This window comes from Hylaeus anthracinus, unplaced genomic scaffold, assembly GCF_026225885.1.
Source record: "Hylaeus anthracinus isolate JK02 unplaced genomic scaffold, UHH_iyHylAnth1.0_haploid 12002, whole genome shotgun sequence".
Classification (NCBI taxonomy): Eukaryota; Metazoa; Arthropoda; class Insecta; order Hymenoptera; family Colletidae; genus Hylaeus; species Hylaeus anthracinus.
In genome coordinates this window covers 6,024,627-6,040,334 of record NW_026534349.1, presented here as the reverse complement: position 1 = coordinate 6,040,334, position 15,708 = coordinate 6,024,627, and the positions used below count along the sequence as shown (strand labels likewise).

General features: G+C 40.6%; 3 protein-coding genes and 1 long non-coding RNA gene across 6 annotated transcripts in view; 2 read left to right on the top strand and 2 right to left on the bottom strand.

Annotated features, from left to right (window-relative positions):
• Nucleotides 1-13,717, top strand: part of LOC128891761 (unconventional myosin IC) — a 27,085-nt gene extending 13,368 nt beyond the window's left edge. Inside the window, exons 1-21 of one of the 3 annotated variants that reach the window (XM_054151531.1) lie at nucleotides 2,543-2,677; nucleotides 5,190-5,216; nucleotides 7,376-7,595; nucleotides 8,351-8,466; nucleotides 8,549-8,619; nucleotides 8,741-8,949; nucleotides 9,047-9,229; nucleotides 9,302-9,508; nucleotides 9,905-10,167; nucleotides 10,232-10,401; nucleotides 10,482-10,636; nucleotides 10,710-10,838; nucleotides 10,908-11,061; nucleotides 11,139-11,370; nucleotides 11,458-11,688; nucleotides 11,752-11,911; nucleotides 11,984-12,229; nucleotides 12,305-12,520; nucleotides 12,604-12,704; nucleotides 12,778-12,880; nucleotides 12,958-13,717. In XM_054151531.1, the coding sequence (XP_054007506.1) occupies nucleotides 5,212-5,216; nucleotides 7,376-7,595; nucleotides 8,351-8,466; nucleotides 8,549-8,619; nucleotides 8,741-8,949; nucleotides 9,047-9,229; nucleotides 9,302-9,508; nucleotides 9,905-10,167; nucleotides 10,232-10,401; nucleotides 10,482-10,636; nucleotides 10,710-10,838; nucleotides 10,908-11,061; nucleotides 11,139-11,370; nucleotides 11,458-11,688; nucleotides 11,752-11,911; nucleotides 11,984-12,229; nucleotides 12,305-12,520; nucleotides 12,604-12,704; nucleotides 12,778-12,880; nucleotides 12,958-12,972 (3,186 nt within the window). In that variant the 5' untranslated portion in view covers nucleotides 2,543-2,677; nucleotides 5,190-5,211 and the 3' untranslated portion in view covers nucleotides 12,973-13,717. Of the gene's footprint in view, nucleotides 1-233; nucleotides 1,200-2,542; nucleotides 2,678-5,189; nucleotides 5,217-7,375; nucleotides 7,596-8,350; nucleotides 8,467-8,548; nucleotides 8,620-8,740; nucleotides 8,950-9,046; nucleotides 9,230-9,301; nucleotides 9,509-9,904; nucleotides 10,168-10,231; nucleotides 10,402-10,481; nucleotides 10,637-10,709; nucleotides 10,839-10,907; nucleotides 11,062-11,138; nucleotides 11,371-11,457; nucleotides 11,689-11,751; nucleotides 11,912-11,983; nucleotides 12,230-12,304; nucleotides 12,521-12,603; nucleotides 12,705-12,777; nucleotides 12,881-12,957 lie in introns of those variants that run through there. The other 2 variants (XM_054151530.1, XM_054151532.1) reach the window with 2 other exon arrangements.
• On the bottom strand, nucleotides 2,443-5,927 carry LOC128891783 (uncharacterized). Its single transcript, XR_008460924.1, has 2 exons — nucleotides 5,157-5,927; nucleotides 2,443-2,654 (listed from the first exon to the last, which is right to left on the bottom strand). It is a non-coding gene; the product is annotated as an uncharacterized LOC128891783 (long non-coding RNA).
• On the bottom strand, nucleotides 13,583-14,364 carry LOC128891781 (uncharacterized). The gene is made up of 2 exons (XM_054151564.1): nucleotides 14,156-14,364; nucleotides 13,583-13,921 (listed from the first exon to the last, which is right to left on the bottom strand). The coding sequence occupies exons 1-2, from the start codon at nucleotides 14,256-14,258 to the stop codon at nucleotides 13,758-13,760; spliced, it is 267 nt and encodes an 88-aa protein (XP_054007539.1). The 5' UTR covers nucleotides 14,259-14,364; the 3' UTR covers nucleotides 13,583-13,757.
• A 140-nt stretch (nucleotides 14,365-14,504) lies between these two features.
• On the top strand, nucleotides 14,505-15,677 carry LOC128891777 (peroxisomal membrane protein 2). The gene is made up of 5 exons (XM_054151559.1): nucleotides 14,505-14,776; nucleotides 14,863-14,958; nucleotides 15,034-15,181; nucleotides 15,257-15,376; nucleotides 15,458-15,677. Exons 1-5 carry the CDS (start codon nucleotides 14,679-14,681, stop codon nucleotides 15,524-15,526), a joined length of 531 nt encoding a protein of 176 aa, XP_054007534.1. The 5' UTR covers nucleotides 14,505-14,678; the 3' UTR covers nucleotides 15,527-15,677.
• The last annotated feature ends 31 nt before the right edge of the window (nucleotides 15,678-15,708 follow it).

The following is a 15,708-nucleotide window of genomic DNA, read 5'->3' as shown; positions in this document are numbered from 1 at the left end:
GTATCTTGTTTTCGGAGCTGCTCGAGAACGTCCTCTTGGACGCCTTTGTTCCGCGTCGCTGAAACAGAAAATACGCGTGTTAGATTAATTAGAGTAGGAATTTGTTTCCGTAAGGAACATTTAAAATCTAGTTGCGAGCCTGAGCGATAGTCCGTAGCGAATGCCGTTGTGCTCGGATACACGAGTCACGCTACAGAGAATTTAAAAGGAACGAAGTCTTTTCAGAAACGGAGGAGAATAGAGTTGACGTAAACGTGTTTTCCTGGCAGGTAGATTGGCTCATTTCCGTGGGCCTGGAAAACGCTCGGCAGACGATTGTGTCGTCTGTGGTCAGAGGTTGAAACGAGAGCACCACGATTTCCGATTCGTGGAAACTGTCGTGCGATTTATAGAGTTATTGTAAGCGAGCTTGGTTCGGAGCCGTTGACCCAGCGGAAAGGATTAATTAGATGCGACTAACGCCTCCCGGCTCGCGAAGATTCCTCGGAATACAATTCGGTACGTGAATGGAAGTTTTGCGTCTGTTCTTTTGTTTTCTTTTTTTAACGCGTTCACGCCGGCGCTGCTATTTGTGTTTCTCGCCATGAGACGGCGCGATGGTACACGCCGTAAGATAGATACGCGGGCGTGAGCCACCGGTGGTACAAGCCGGCGTGAAACGTGTCAACCTACAGATTCACGAAGCCTGGTCGTGTTTTAAACGTAAAGTCGAGCTTATCTGCATCGGCGCACGTGAATGGGTAATTCGCGCAGTCGATAAGACGCGCATTTCAATGGCCTCGCTATAGTTCGAGAGGAAACTCGCGATGCAATCGCATTTTTTTTTTTTTCTCTCTCTCTATCGGAGTCAATGTTTTATTCGTCATAAGTCCTCGTTCGATCGTCCCCAGAAGTGATTTCATCGAGACGAAAGCGTTGTTTACTTTGGAGAAGAATCAAGTTTTGCGGGTCGACGGTCCCGATGGGGCGGTCATCGATTGACTCCTCGTGCCGATAACAACGAGGTCACGAAAACCACTTACGAGTGCTTGTTGCATCTGTGTTTCCTCTCGGCTGACTCGTCCCAATATTCTTGCGACATCCGTCGCGATTGGAACCGAAATGACCATCCGGTTACTGTTTTAACTGGAATCGGTTGTTGTTTGTCCTTCGACCGACGATATTATTCACCCTAGAAATCCGGGAGCCATGGGACCAAGGTAAAATCCATCATCCTTATAAAGCTCGAGCCGAAAACCCGTATCTCGTTTAATTTCGTTCCGGTGGAGAGTGTTGCGCACCTTTACGCGAATTTGAATTATTCATTTTCTCGGAAGAGGTACGAATAAGAATCGATATACGTGCAAATCTTCCAGTCACGTTGCTGGAAGTAAAACAGTTACTGATTGGTAATATGTATGTAATGGTACAGAGAAATAGGTGAATAGAACGTTCATTGTTTGTGCTGTTGTCACTGGTTTGACTCACTGTCGCCATAAACAAACTCGTTAAAATACACGCTGTACAGAGGCAAAGTACTCCCTTCTATTTCTTTTACGCGATAGCTACGATAGAAAAGCGCTGATTGCTATCGATCGCTGTCTAGGAAATCTTCCAGCGTAATCACTAATCACCGATGAAACGCGTCAAGTTCCCTTAAACTAGCGTAATTCCAGAGGGAAGTAAACAGATAAAGTCGATAACGATAAAATGTTTATTGCCGTTGCCAATTCTGTCGTTACTCTGGCATCTGCGAAAAACAGGCACAGATTAGATTAGATTGTGGCCCTTTTCGCGTTCGCGAAAATTGAAATTGAAATTTCGATGACGAATTTCGATGACGTATCGCATTCATACTTTAACGTATCTTTATTTCCATTCGTATCGGAATTCGCTCGATACAAGTACATAACCCTAAGTTTGATTACTTGTTTGTTACAATTTTTGTCACGAGAACATAAACGATAACAGCACGTATCTTTCGCTCTAGAGTGCCGTACATCGTTTATTATATGGTACGCGACCGTTCGCATTACGTGTCGTAGTTTTGTAACTACGTGCACTTGACGTTCTATTCGTAAATCTGAAGAAAATTAATTCGAGCAACGAAATACTCATCGTTCATTTACGATGTCTATTTTAAACGAACTATTTTAACCGATGGCCAGCTCCGAATGGATAATTCTCTTTGGTAATATCGAGCAATGGAGAATATGGCGCGTAATTGTTTAATTATTCAACGTTTCGTTCGGCAGCTTGCGTGACCCTTCTCAGGAATAAACACGTACGCCGTAAAGATCTTAATTTTTAATTTTGGGGTCGAGTGTGGAGTCGATGGTACGTTAATTACTTAAACCGGGTAATTTGTTAGTCAATGTCTCCACGAATTCGCTCGATTAAAGATGACCTCTGTTGAATAAATGATTCGATTAGCCAAAAAGAAAAAAAAAGAATTTTCGTTAAAGCTCACGTGGATTTATTCTCGTATCAGCGCTGTATAAAGGAGCGGTGGCGAAGAGGTAGGAGAAGTCGCGTACGGTCCGCGATAAACTGAAGGTGAACGCTGTTAAGTCATTCTTGAGTAGTGGCCGTTGGTGATCGATCCTCCGGTGTCCCGATACCACGGAACTCGGGTCTGGATCTTCGTGCGAACGTGCAAATTCTGCTAATCGCCTCTGAAACATCCAAAGTGCCTTTAGTACGATCGTCCAACGAAACGGAAGCGACGCCGAGTCGTTCTCGCACCTGGTGGCTCGTTAATCTCCTTAAGTGATCGTCCGTGACGTTGATCGATACGTTCACCGAAACGAAACCGAGTCGCGGAATTTTCGAACGAGAGGATCGGTGATTTTTTCCAAAAAACTCTCGTCGTGCTTCGAACACGTTTCCTACGGTTGTGTTTACGATTCGGAATGTCCACAGTGAGGAATATTTTCGAGTGCGTCGACTTTACCATTCGATGGGGTAAAGAATAGTGTTTAAAAAAAACGAAGCTTCGAGATAGTTCGAGAGATTATGCCGAATGAGGAAATATCGAACACGTGCGCGATGGTGTGCAGTAATCTTTTCGGGTAGAATTGGAAAAATGATCGACAGCTCGAGGAATTCTGCGATAGGACGAAAGTACACGAGCGAATTGTACAAAAGTCGTTTTCTCTGATTAAGCCTCGCGATATTTCGATAATGGTTAATCTCGCGCTGATAAGAAGCCAGAGCGATATAATTTTCGCTAAATGAGTTTTTCTGGTGCACCTTTCAGCGAGACGTCGAACAGTTTAGTAGTTATTTATTGAGGCTGATAGAAGATCTCGTAATGGTAATCAAACGTCGATAACGCTTTAATTATCGGTGCGCTGTAATTTTTCCAACGCCCCCTATAATTTGTCTTTCGACGGTTGCGCTTATCTTAACAATGTCGAGAAAGAATCGAACGATTTAAGTGTACTTGAACTTTATCGCGTAATTAATATTACGGTCGTGTACTTTCGCGTCGCTCGCAAATCAATTTTCTGCCACGAAAAAAAACAATTTAAGAGTTGCTCGATGAAGAAAAATCGGTATTCCCAGAAGTCCCGGCGATGGCAATGACCGCGATTTGTCGATTGCCTTTATGGAATAGTAATCAGCCGGATTAATCGGTGCAGTTTTCGAGCGGATCGCGTCTACCTGTCCTTGAAGCTTCGTTTTTTAAACGTCGCACAGTTGTAGCTTCGCGAAACAAGAATAATAGACGAGGAAAGCTCGCAACAATCTAGAAATAATCAACGCACCCATACCTAACTTAAACCTTTGCACTCGAGAGGTGACTCTCAGTCACCACTAGGTTTTCTTTAGGTTTCATTTCTGTGGAACTCGAAGTGTCGATAAAATGATCGTCGTTGAGGCAAAAGGTGACATGATTCTCAAATCTCAAATTAAGGATCTCATTTTCGAAGGTAATCTAAGCTTAGCATTCGTGACAATAGAATGCTAAGAAAGCATCTCGAGTTGTTGATAGATACCAGAAAAAAGGCCTCGAGTGCAAAGGGTTAACAAGTAGTTGCGCGTTATAGTTAGTTCGTTCCAGTATTCGCCATTGATCGATCAGACGATTTCTTTACCAAGAAAGGTATACGTGTTGCGACAAAATTCCCGTGGAAACGTGTTCGCGTCGATCGTTCGCCTTTAATGTCACCGTTTAATTAGGGAGGATTAATTGGAACACAAATCCAAACGTGCAACGTTGTTGCGTAATCCTCTTCCATTTCGCTAGACGGATACCTCTCTCTGATCGAATTCCCGTATTCGCGCAAAACAGTTACAGATGTAATCGACGGGATATAAAAGTCTCTATGCGGAGTCCCAGACGATAACTGGCTGGCGTCTTTCGTTATCAGTGATTACACGATCGCTCGTTTTCGTTCGCACGCACAATTATATGTATCAGGTTCCCAAAAGTTTCTTTCTGACAGTGCTTATATAAATAGACGACCTGATTTCTTAGACGTTAACGTTATAACAACAATATAGCATTAGACATGAAATATCGTGTATATATTAGGTGGACTGGAAAGTAATGTCGTTTCTTTTACATTAAATTCAAACAAATTTTTTATAAATTTTTGTTTTCAATCATTAATTGTATAATCGCTCCCGTTATCAATAGCCTTTTGCCATCTAGCGTGCATATTGTCGATGCCAGATCGATAAAAATCAATTAGCTGATGAACGATAAACAAGTATTTAAAATTGCACAAACGACATTACTTTCCGCTTCGCCTAATATTACTTATTAATAAAATGGAAGAAACTTTTGGCACAACCTAATATTTGTTTTCCGAGCAGCTCGCTCTGCCCTTTTATTTAGTTATTCTTTCCTAGTGTGCTCGATTAAATTAACGCTTAATTATTTCAAGATCATAAATGAAGAATGCACAAGGACAGAAAAATTGATTCAGTAGCTTGTTGTATATCGCGTTGGTTATTCGCGGAGAGGGGTCCGTCTGGAGGGGTTCATGGGGATCCGGTTGCAGATCGGTCGTGGATCGTTGAACGAAATCGAAATCAGCTTTCCGCGCGTAACTCGCCTATCTTATCTCGCGATCTAACGTTAGATTTTCAAGGGAAGTCCAACGAGCATCAGTTGTGGGAGCACCAGCGCCGGTTACGTGCCCGCGATAACAATAACGCGCGATTACTTAATCGATTAATTTCCTCTGGATGTTGTTCAGGGAGCACGAACGACGTTGAAACATGGGGTGAGTATGACTACGATTGCCGTTATTAGAAGTAACGTTCGGACTACGTTCGACAGACATTTTCGTTCGGAAGTCACAATCGTTAAGACAAGAAACGCACGATAGAAAATTCGCTGACGTTAAATGAAACTGGTGTTTCGCTGCTTCTGCTCCGCAAATCCTTCTTCGATCTTCTCCGCGTCTCTCTTGCTTCTCTCGCTTCCTCTCTCGCTCACTTTCCCTCGAACAAAGCGTGTTCTCGTAGAATATCCGTCTCCTTCTACGACGTTCTTCTCTCACAACGGATCCAACCCCTGTAAACAGGGTGAAAAAGGTCCTCTTCCTTCGAAACTTCCTGATTGGCTATTGGCCGTCTACCTGAAAACTTTCTGCACTGTATCCGCAGTCTCTTGGCGCACCTCTGGACGCAGTGCAGAAAAATTCACGGTTAGAAGCAATAAGTAGAATTTATCACCATTCGGGACCGCGTTGCGTCGATTTTGCAGCTCGCGTAAGTACAATTGCATTTAGATATAAAATTCTCGACGAAACCTGCGTCTCGCCAGTCGAAAGACTATTAGCGAGATTTCGACGCCACGCTCCTTTATCGGACCTTTCAACGTCGATTTCGTTATCTAATCTGAGAAAATATCGCGCGCAATGCAGGCAAATCGAGCAAGTGCCCCCGCTAGGAATTCGCGGACAGCGAGGATAACGATCCTTCGTCGGTGATCGAACGCGTTCACTTATTGGATATTTACGAGAGGATGCGTGCCTTTGTTTCGAAACGATCGGGAAGCGTATAGTCAAACAGTTGATTTAGACGGATGTACAATCCAGGCATCCTTGAGTTCCTTCTTCTTGATGTTTACGGCTCCACCTTGCATGACGAATGGGTTCTCAGAGAATATATCTGAAACAAAAAGTAGAGAGTTAGAGACATAACGAAGAAGCCTGCTTCTGAAAATTATAGGGAACAGAAAATCGATCGAGCAGCCTCCTGGACCAAGTTACAAACCTGATTCCACGACCACGACTGGTTTATTTAGTTTGACAAACAGGAGACAGGATCTGGAGGAGCTCGACGAGTTCAACAGCGACTCCTTCTAAAACCAAACATTACAATAATATTAGTGAACGATAATACATGCTTCTTACTTACCTGTTCCATATAAAATTGAGATTTCCTGTAAATGTATGGCTCGAGTAGGCTCTTTAGACGGTCTGAGCCCACGAATCCTTTCTGTAAGCCTTGACCGCAGTAAACGCCCTTCCGCGCGATGCTTTCTTCAACATCGAGCCGGTTTCGCTTCGACGAAAACTCTTATCGATGCAATATCGTTACCGATGCCTCTCTCTCTCTCTCTCTCTCTCTCTCTCTCTCTCTCTCTCTCTCTCCCTCTGTTCCTCAATAGTAAACGTCACACGATATCGAACGCGAGAAAGTGCGAGCCGAGAGTATTGTCCGACCACCGGAAACGAAATCAACACCCTGAACTTCGATGGCGCTTCACGCGATCGGTGTCGATTTTCCGCGTGCGGTCGCGCCGCGGGTCCCCAGAGTCGCCCGCGGAGACACGGATACACGTGACGCAAAAATACGCGACACGAGATGAGCAGGCCCGCATTTATCTGGCGAACGCGATACACTGCCAGGTGTACGTGTACGATATGCCAATGACATCGGTTGCTTGACTTTTGCTCCTCTCTAAAATGGGAGGCTTATTTACACTATTTATTTATTAGGTTGTCACAAAAATTCTCTTGCACTAAGTTATTTCGTGTGGCAGTGTTTATATTAATATCGTAATTCAATCTTACGCAATTTAATAATGTAACGTTAGACATAAAATATCGTGCGTGTGTTACTTATTGATAAAATGGAAGAAACTTTTTGGACAACCTAATATTTCGATTGAGAGATGTATTAACGAAGCCCCATCCGACATTTTTGCAAAGGAAATTGTTGTTCAGAATCGTCTCAGCTACCCCCCATTTCCGACTCCTCCCCGACTTTTGGGACACCCTGTATGAATTATATACAATTGTTTCGTCCATTATTCAATTTAGTACCACGAGAAGTATTTTTGCATTCGATTGAAACAAATATAAGTATAGCAGCTAGAGCACACTATCGTTCGATCCTTCGATCCTAAGTCCACGTTTTCACGTTGTTTCAGCGAGGGACGCGAGGTATCCGACACTGGAGGTGTCGTGAGAGGTTCCGGTAAAACACCGGAAGTCCGCAGCACCAACACCGAGATACGCAAGAACATGGAACGTGGTCTTCACGAGCGCGACCGCGTTGGTCTCCAGGACTTCGTTCTCCTCGAGGATTTCCAGAACGAGGCCGCCTTCATAGACAATCTGCGAAAGCGATTCAACGAGAACCTTATTTACGTAAGCGACACGTCGATTGCTTCGTGATTCTTCAGCTCATCGACGTCTGGCTTTTTTAAATACGAACGGATAGTACCATAACGGCAAATATATGCAAAGTTGTAAACGTCGTTCCAGCTTGCATTCTAAACTGGATACTGGAAATCGCTCTCGATATTTACGAACTAATTCTCTGCTTTTAATTAGCCCAAGGACAGCTCGATCCTCCTGATAATCTCGAAGATGTTCGATCGATAAGCTTGTTATCGGTTTAAGAACCAGCGGCAGATGCTTCGGATCAATGCTGAAAAATTAATCGACCCCGATACAGTATATACCTACGTGACTTCTCAATTTCTTAAACTCATACATATAAGAATATCTCTTAAATAAGAATTATAACATACCAAAGAAAAGATTGCATCGAGATATAAGAACGTTTACGGAGGTTATTCTCGCGATAACATTTGATGGGGTTCGAAATGTTTCGACGTCTGTTACCATCACAGTTGGCGCGTGCAAGTTTGCTAACTCAATTATCTAGGTTCGAGACAACCGTTCCGGAACTTACGTTTCGATAATTCTATTAACAAATCGAACAGGCTGCCTTCTGTATTCCGAGAATTTCACTGTTGGCACAGAGCCCATAAATACTACGATTAAATTTAACTTCAGGATCTACAACTAATACGATTCAATTTAAAGAAGTCGGAACGCGGGTCCTTATTATTTACAGATACGCCTCTTTGTTCATGTAGATTTTGTCTTATTTACAGACGTACATTGGCCAGGTACTCGTTTCCGTGAATCCTTACAAAAAATTGCCGATTTACGGTCCAGAGACCATTCAGTACTATCACGGAAGGAACTTCTTCGAGGCCCCTCCGCACATGTACGAAATAATCATAAAATAAGTTCGCAATCGAACATCTTAGAACTATGCTGTTTCCATTTACAAAATCCTTCTGTTTCAGCTTTGCGCTCGCCGATACCGCGTATCAGTCCCTCCTGAAGGAAAATTTGGATCAATGCATCCTTATCTCAGGTACCTTATACCGCGATGAACAAAAGTACATAGCTAGCGTTTTACCAGTTCGATAATCGTAGCAACGACTCGGTAAACGACGCTGGAGATAAGTTTAATATTGCTCGCGGTCGTTGTGCAGGCGAATCCGGTTCAGGGAAGACCGAGGCATCGAAGAAGGTCCTGGAATTTATCGCGGCCGCAACCGGGCACAAGAAACAAGTGGAGGAAGTTAATGATAAATTGATCGGTAGCAATCCCGTGCTCGAAGCTTTCGGAAACGCGAAAACTAATCGCAATGATAACTCGTCCCGTTTCGGCAAGTACATGGATATCCAATTTAATTTCCAGGTACAAACGAAAGAACGTTTCGTTGTCTTTATTAATCCTCGCTCCGCGCAAAGTAGAAACGTTTCCAAATTCACACGATGTAACGTCGTCTCTTCAGGGAGATCCAATCGGTGGGAACATCTTGAATTACCTGCTCGAGAAGTCGCGAGTGGTGCATCAATTTTCGGGAGAGCGTAATTTCCACATCTTCTACCAGCTGCTGGCTGGAGCGAGCGACGAGATTTTGCGGAAGTTGTTCCTCAAGAGGAATTTGGATACGTATTATTATCTTAGTAACGGGGTAAGCTATCTTTCGGCGGTGCAACTTGTACAGTGTCGCAGGGTCGGTTACGTCGGATCGATTCGTTTCTAGACGAAGGGTACGGTGGACACTATCGACGACGCTGCTCAATACAAGGAGGTAATGAAGGCGATGAAGACCATGGAAATGTCTCAAATGGAACAGGATGATTTGTTCGCTATAGTTGCGTCGGTGTTGCACATGGGGAACGTTGGCTTTACCGAGGAAGACGGTGTCGCTCAAATCTTGAAGCCAGCTTCCGTTGATGCTGTCGCCACTGTAAGTACGAAAGACGTGCGAGGCGATTCCTGCCAAAAAATGTACGCCCCTCGAGTTTCCGGTACATCTTCGTTAACACTTTATTTACCGGGAGCCTATTATAGGCTTTTTAATTGCAGTATTTAGCTATTCGAATTTATTTACCGAGTTTATGGCTGTCTCAATGTTCAGTGTTTGGAAACAGAATTTGCTTTCAATGCACCTAGTAACAGTATGGAGAAATTATTATCAGCCTAGATTGGCATACGCTATTGTAGAAAATTCTTCTTTTAATTAAATATCGTTTCTAAATAGCCCCGTTGATAAAGTGTTAAGGAGAGATTCGTTGACGTTTAGTACTAGTATACAGAAAGTTGTTAAACAGTCAATTCTCAGTCGAGTGATATTCATTTACAGCTATTGGGTTGCGACGTGAAACAACTGGCTGGGGCTTTTACACACCGGACCATAGATGCCCGTGGCGACGTGGTAGTTTCCCCGTTGAACAGGGAACTCGCCATTTATGCACGCGACGCGCTCGCAAAAGCTGTCTACGACAGATTGTTCACGTGGCTCGTGACCAGGTTGAATAAGTCGTTGCAACCGATTCACAATCGGCTACAGAAGATGGTCATAGGAATTCTGGATATATACGGTTTTGAAATCTTCCAAAAGAACAGGTACGCGTATGAAAAACAACGACGCTCTTCCCATCGATTCATCGGTATTATTTTACCTCGACAGCTTCGAGCAATTTTGCATAAATTACTGTAACGAGAAGCTGCAGCAGCTGTTCATCCAGTTGACGCTGAAATCAGAGCAAGAAGAGTACTTGAGGGAGGGAATAACTTGGGAGACCGTTGATTACTTTAATAACAAAGTTATATGCGATTTAATCGAAGAAAAATATAAAGGTACGTATTATATTTAACATTCTTATCGTGCCGATGAACTTTGGTTTGGTTATTGCAAACATCTCGATGCGTTCCCACAGGTATAATATCTCTGATGGATGAAGAGTGTCTTCGTCCCGGTGATCCGACAGATTTGAGCTTTCTGGAAAAGTTAAACGTAAATTTGAACAATCATCCTCACTATATAAGCCACATGAAGGCGGACTTGCAGACACAGAAAATCATGGGTCGCGATGTAAGTCACGAATTTCGTAATTCGCCATGCAACATTTGCTTTCTGTTACCATTCATATACTCGTGCGTTTCAGGAATTCAGATTAGTGCATTATGCTGGCGACGTGACGTACAATGTACGGGGTTTTCTCGAGAAAAATAACGACTTGTTGTTCAGAGATTTGCGCGAAGTGATGTCCCATACAACGAACTCGATCACCAAGGTACTTCGACAAGTTTGTAGAGCTTACAGTTTATCGAGCTCTCTGTATCGATACGTATATTTTTCGTAGGCTGTATTCGACGTAAAAGACTTGGCCAGCAAGAAGCGACCGGAAACGGCGGTCACCCAATTCAAGAACAGCTTGAACAATCTTGTGGAAATTCTTATGGGCAAGGAACCGTCTTACATTCGATGCATCAAGCCTAACGATTACAAGATGCCTCGTAAGTTGTACGATTTTCTTCGGGTTGTTTCAAATATTTCTTCGATCAATACTAAACGGATTTTCGAACCATTTCAGATAAATTTAACGACAAGATTATAGTGCATCAAGTAAAGTATCTAGGCCTCATGGAGAATCTGCGGGTAAGGCGAGCTGGATTCGCCTACAGAAGACCATACGAGCAGTTCTTGCAACGTTACAAATCCCTGTGTCCGAAAACTTGGCCGAACTACCACGGCCCGGCTAAGGACGGCGTACAGATTCTCGTATGCCACCTTGGATTCGAACACGACGAGTACAGGATGGGCAAGTAAGACTCACGAGAGAAATGAAAATAATAGTTTCGGGCTGTACGGTCTAAAATAATATCTAAAATTGCGTGAAATGTTTCGCGCAGCACAAAGCTGTTCATTCGATTCCCTAAGACGTTGTTCGAGACCGAGGACGCCTTCCAAATGAAGAAACACGAGATTGCTACTATTATCCAGAGCAAATGGAAATGTATATTAGAGAGACGAAGGTACTTGAAGCTGAGACAAGCGGCGATCGTTTTCCAAAAATATATAAGGAGGTGGCTTGCGAAACAAGAACTCGAAAGGAGGCGAAAAGCAGCCATTACTATTCGAAGGTACCGAAAAATTAGCCTATTTAATCGAATTATTTGTGATTAATTTTGAACAATTTCGCACAGATTTATCGAAGGATTCATCACACGAAACGGACCACCCACTCCAATTAACGTGGCTTTTATCGAATTAGCAAAATCCCAATGGCTGATCAAGCTCTCTAAATCGCTCCCCCCTGGCGTCTTAAATAATTACTGGCCCCCCTGTCCGTACTCTTGTCGAGAAGTAAGACAGACGAACGATTATTATTCTACTTTAAGAATTTTCTATAAAACAAATAATAACAATAAATTTCAGGCGTCCGAACATTTGCGTATTCTACACAAAAAATGGAAAGCACGAAACTATAGACTAGCTCTGTCAAAAGAGGACAAAGAGCAGTTCGAGTTGAAAATTTTAGCCGAATCTCTATTTAAAGGGAAAAAGAAATCGTACGCGAAGAGTTTAGGGCCAAGATTCCAAAACGATTGGCTCGGTGCGGAGCACAAAGCGTTGAGACAAAGTTTCATCAGCAATATTCTTCCTAGAGATGAAATTATAAAAGTATAATATCGAACTTTAGTCTACATTTGTGTTAAAATATCGATGGTATTAATGGTTTACTTTCTTCTTTCTTAGTATGCGACGCCTGTGATTAAATACGATCGACATGGTTACAAACCCCGTGAAAGGGTATTAATCTTAACAGAGAACGCAGTGTACATTTTAGACACATTGAAAACTTTTAAACTTAAACATCGATTGCCTTATAAATCTATCGAGGAATTGGTCGTTACCGGGGAATCGGATAATTTATTGATCGTAAGGATACCAGCTGAATTAAAGAAGGACAAGGTACGTCATCGTTGCATTTACCGTGAAAAAGTGTAATATCTGACGTTACTTATTCTACATACTTTCTTACATATTTTATCCAGGGTGATTTAATATTGGAAGTACCTCATATAATAGAAGCACTAACAAAAGCAATTGATATCACCAACAATCCAAACATTCTTAAAATTGTTCACACCGAGTCGTAAGTATCCGGACGAAAATAATGTAATTTCGACGTAACAAGTATGCTAATAATCGCTTACATGATGTATCAGGGTCTCGCACAAACTAGTCAGTGGAAAGGAAGGTGTAATCGAGTTCAAAACTGGTACAACACCAGCCATTAGTAAAAATAGACAAAGCGGACATTTACTAGTGGTAAATATGAACTATACAGTAGGAAATATTGACGATAGACTATCCTTTTTGACTCATGTTTGCGCGTTATATTTTAGGTGGCCTCCCCGTAATATCTCAAAAATGTTTCAAACAAAGATAACGGTGTACTTAGAAGGAAAAGTTCAACATGGAAAGTACGGTATATAAAGCAGCCTTAATTCATGTGATCTAGAATGGAAGACTATTAAGAAGAGATAATATATTAAAATTTAGTTCGTTTGTTGAACGACACTTGCAATTTTGTACCTTGTTATACGATGTCAGTTATGTAAAATATCTTGTGAAATAATGTTTATTTTTGTAATTAGCGAATCACCGACAAAATGGAAAACACTCGCGAATGATACAAATTGCCTAATTGTAAATTATATCCGTGCCTTCTTGGAAATTAACTATATATAATCGCACAAGAAAATAATTTATTACTGAACATCTTGTAGGTGCATCTATAGAAAATATTTCCTTTTTCTATCTTTATACTGTATAAGTCACTGTGCCATTGATAATATTTCATGTTCAGAATTATCTTACAGAATATCGACAATATGAAATTAAATTAAATAATTAATAACCCTTAACTGTTAAGAAACAAATGATTTTACTCTTTTCTCCAGCTATGCATGTCCTTATTCTAAAGGTACATTCTAAATGTAAGTCGTGGTATATTTTTAACATTATTACTTCTATTTAATGGTGATATTTATTTCAAATAAAATATTTAGTTATAAGATATTTTTCATTGCCATTGTGTAATACAACATCTTATGTACAGATACCTTAAACTTAGCTAATATTAAAACATAGATAAGAAAAGTATGTCCTTTTCTTATTGTTAACAAATAAACAACATACTTAATTATTTCTTTTGCGAAGTAGAAGCCTTCCTAGTGAGAGACTTCTTTCCACCCAAAGCTTTTTCTCGCAACTCCTCTTCCATCGCTTTGTTCACTGTTCTAGTAATCATCTGCTTCAACTTGTGCGCATCCTCAACTTTCTTCTTCTTAGGCTGAATTGGTGCGTCTAAAAATCGTAAAATTGGATCGTTAACAACAAACATTAACATGTAAACTCATATTGATATATGTACTTACTTTAGTCTAATTAATTTCATTAGGTTTCTCGAAGTTGATCTTTAACACTGTCCGTTTATAATATACATTTATCAAAATAATTATCATTGCGAATTGTTTTCGAATGTATCTACTCCATATTAGCTTTGGAGTCGAAGGTATGTAAACTGTAAATATTACTCACTATTTCGGCGTTGAATGGCGGGAGTCTTCTTGGTTTTATTCTTGGCCTTTCCTTTCTGAGACGCGGGCACTTTACTCTTCACCTTTAGTTTTCCTTGAGCCATTTTGTAGGTCTTCCAATGATAGTTTAACAAAGGTTTTTATTAATTACGCACCACGTGCAACCACGTGTATATAGGTATGTATGCATACACTGGTGCAGGGACGCTAAATTTAATCCTTCTCAAAATGGATAGTGAAGTAACGAGACATCTAACAGTTTAGAGTCAAACTACTGATAAGATTAGGTGATGCCGTTAATTTCTCTCAATCAATATTGCAGATATCTATTTATACATTCTTCATTCAAATACACAATTCGAGATTTAAACGTGATTTGATAACATTCTCGATGATGCAGTAAATTAATTATATCTTTATTACATGTTGTTTATCGTTTAAATAGTACTTCGCGAACGATATCTATTAAATTTGTTGCTTTTTGTTTATCAATTGTGTGACAATCAGTTAGTAAAGTCAGAACAATGGCACTCTCAAAACCATCGAACTTAGTTCTTCAACTTATCGGTGCTTATTTCGAGCACCTTCATGTCAGTCCAGTAAAAACTAAAGCGATCACCAGGTGTGTTAATATTCTTTCGATCTGTATTAAAATGAAATATGCTTCACTTAAATTATTTCATAAAGTTTATATTTGATATATTTCAGCTGCATCATCGCCACTCTTGGTAATTTCTTATCGCAAAAAATATCAGGAGCAAAGCACGTCAATAGCGACAGTCTACTCGCGTTCGCTCTTTTTGGGTAAATGGTAAATGCAATTGGAATATTTATGCAAATGTTTCTTACTATATCAAAGTATCATCTTTTTTTTTGTAGATTATTCTTTGGAGGTCCTGTGCCACATTATTTTTATACGTTTATACATCCATTTGTGAAGAGTCCTTATAAGCTTCTGCTGATCGAAAGATGTCTTTATACACCATGTTTCGTAGCATTAGCATTATACATGTTGTCTGTGTTCGAGGTACAACTTATTATTTTATATGTCAATGATTTTATTAATTTAGATACCAAAGCTGACAAATTCATTTCATTACAGGGCAGCACGCATAAAACTGCTTCCAAAAAGATGCAGAAATTATATTGGCCTGTACTCACTGCCAATTTAAAATATTTAACATTATTGCAATATATCAATTTAAAATATGTTCCACCAATGGTAGGTTTCAGCATTTTTTTAAATATTTCATGTATTTATCCAAATACAAAATATATTCTGAAGTGTGTACTTTGGTTTCAGTTACGTGTCCTAGTGGTAAATTTAATTGGTTTCTTTTGGACTGTATATCTTGCACAAATACAATCCTAAGAACTGCAGGTTAGAAAAATAGAACAATAAAATATTAATATATAAACACTTACAAGGTTGAAAGGGTCCATATATTTATAAAGAATAATATATATTTTTGTATCAGAATTATATAAATAAGTTGAAGGTAAATAAAAAGTTTATTTGCAAATTGTTAGATAAATAATCCTATAAACGATTTT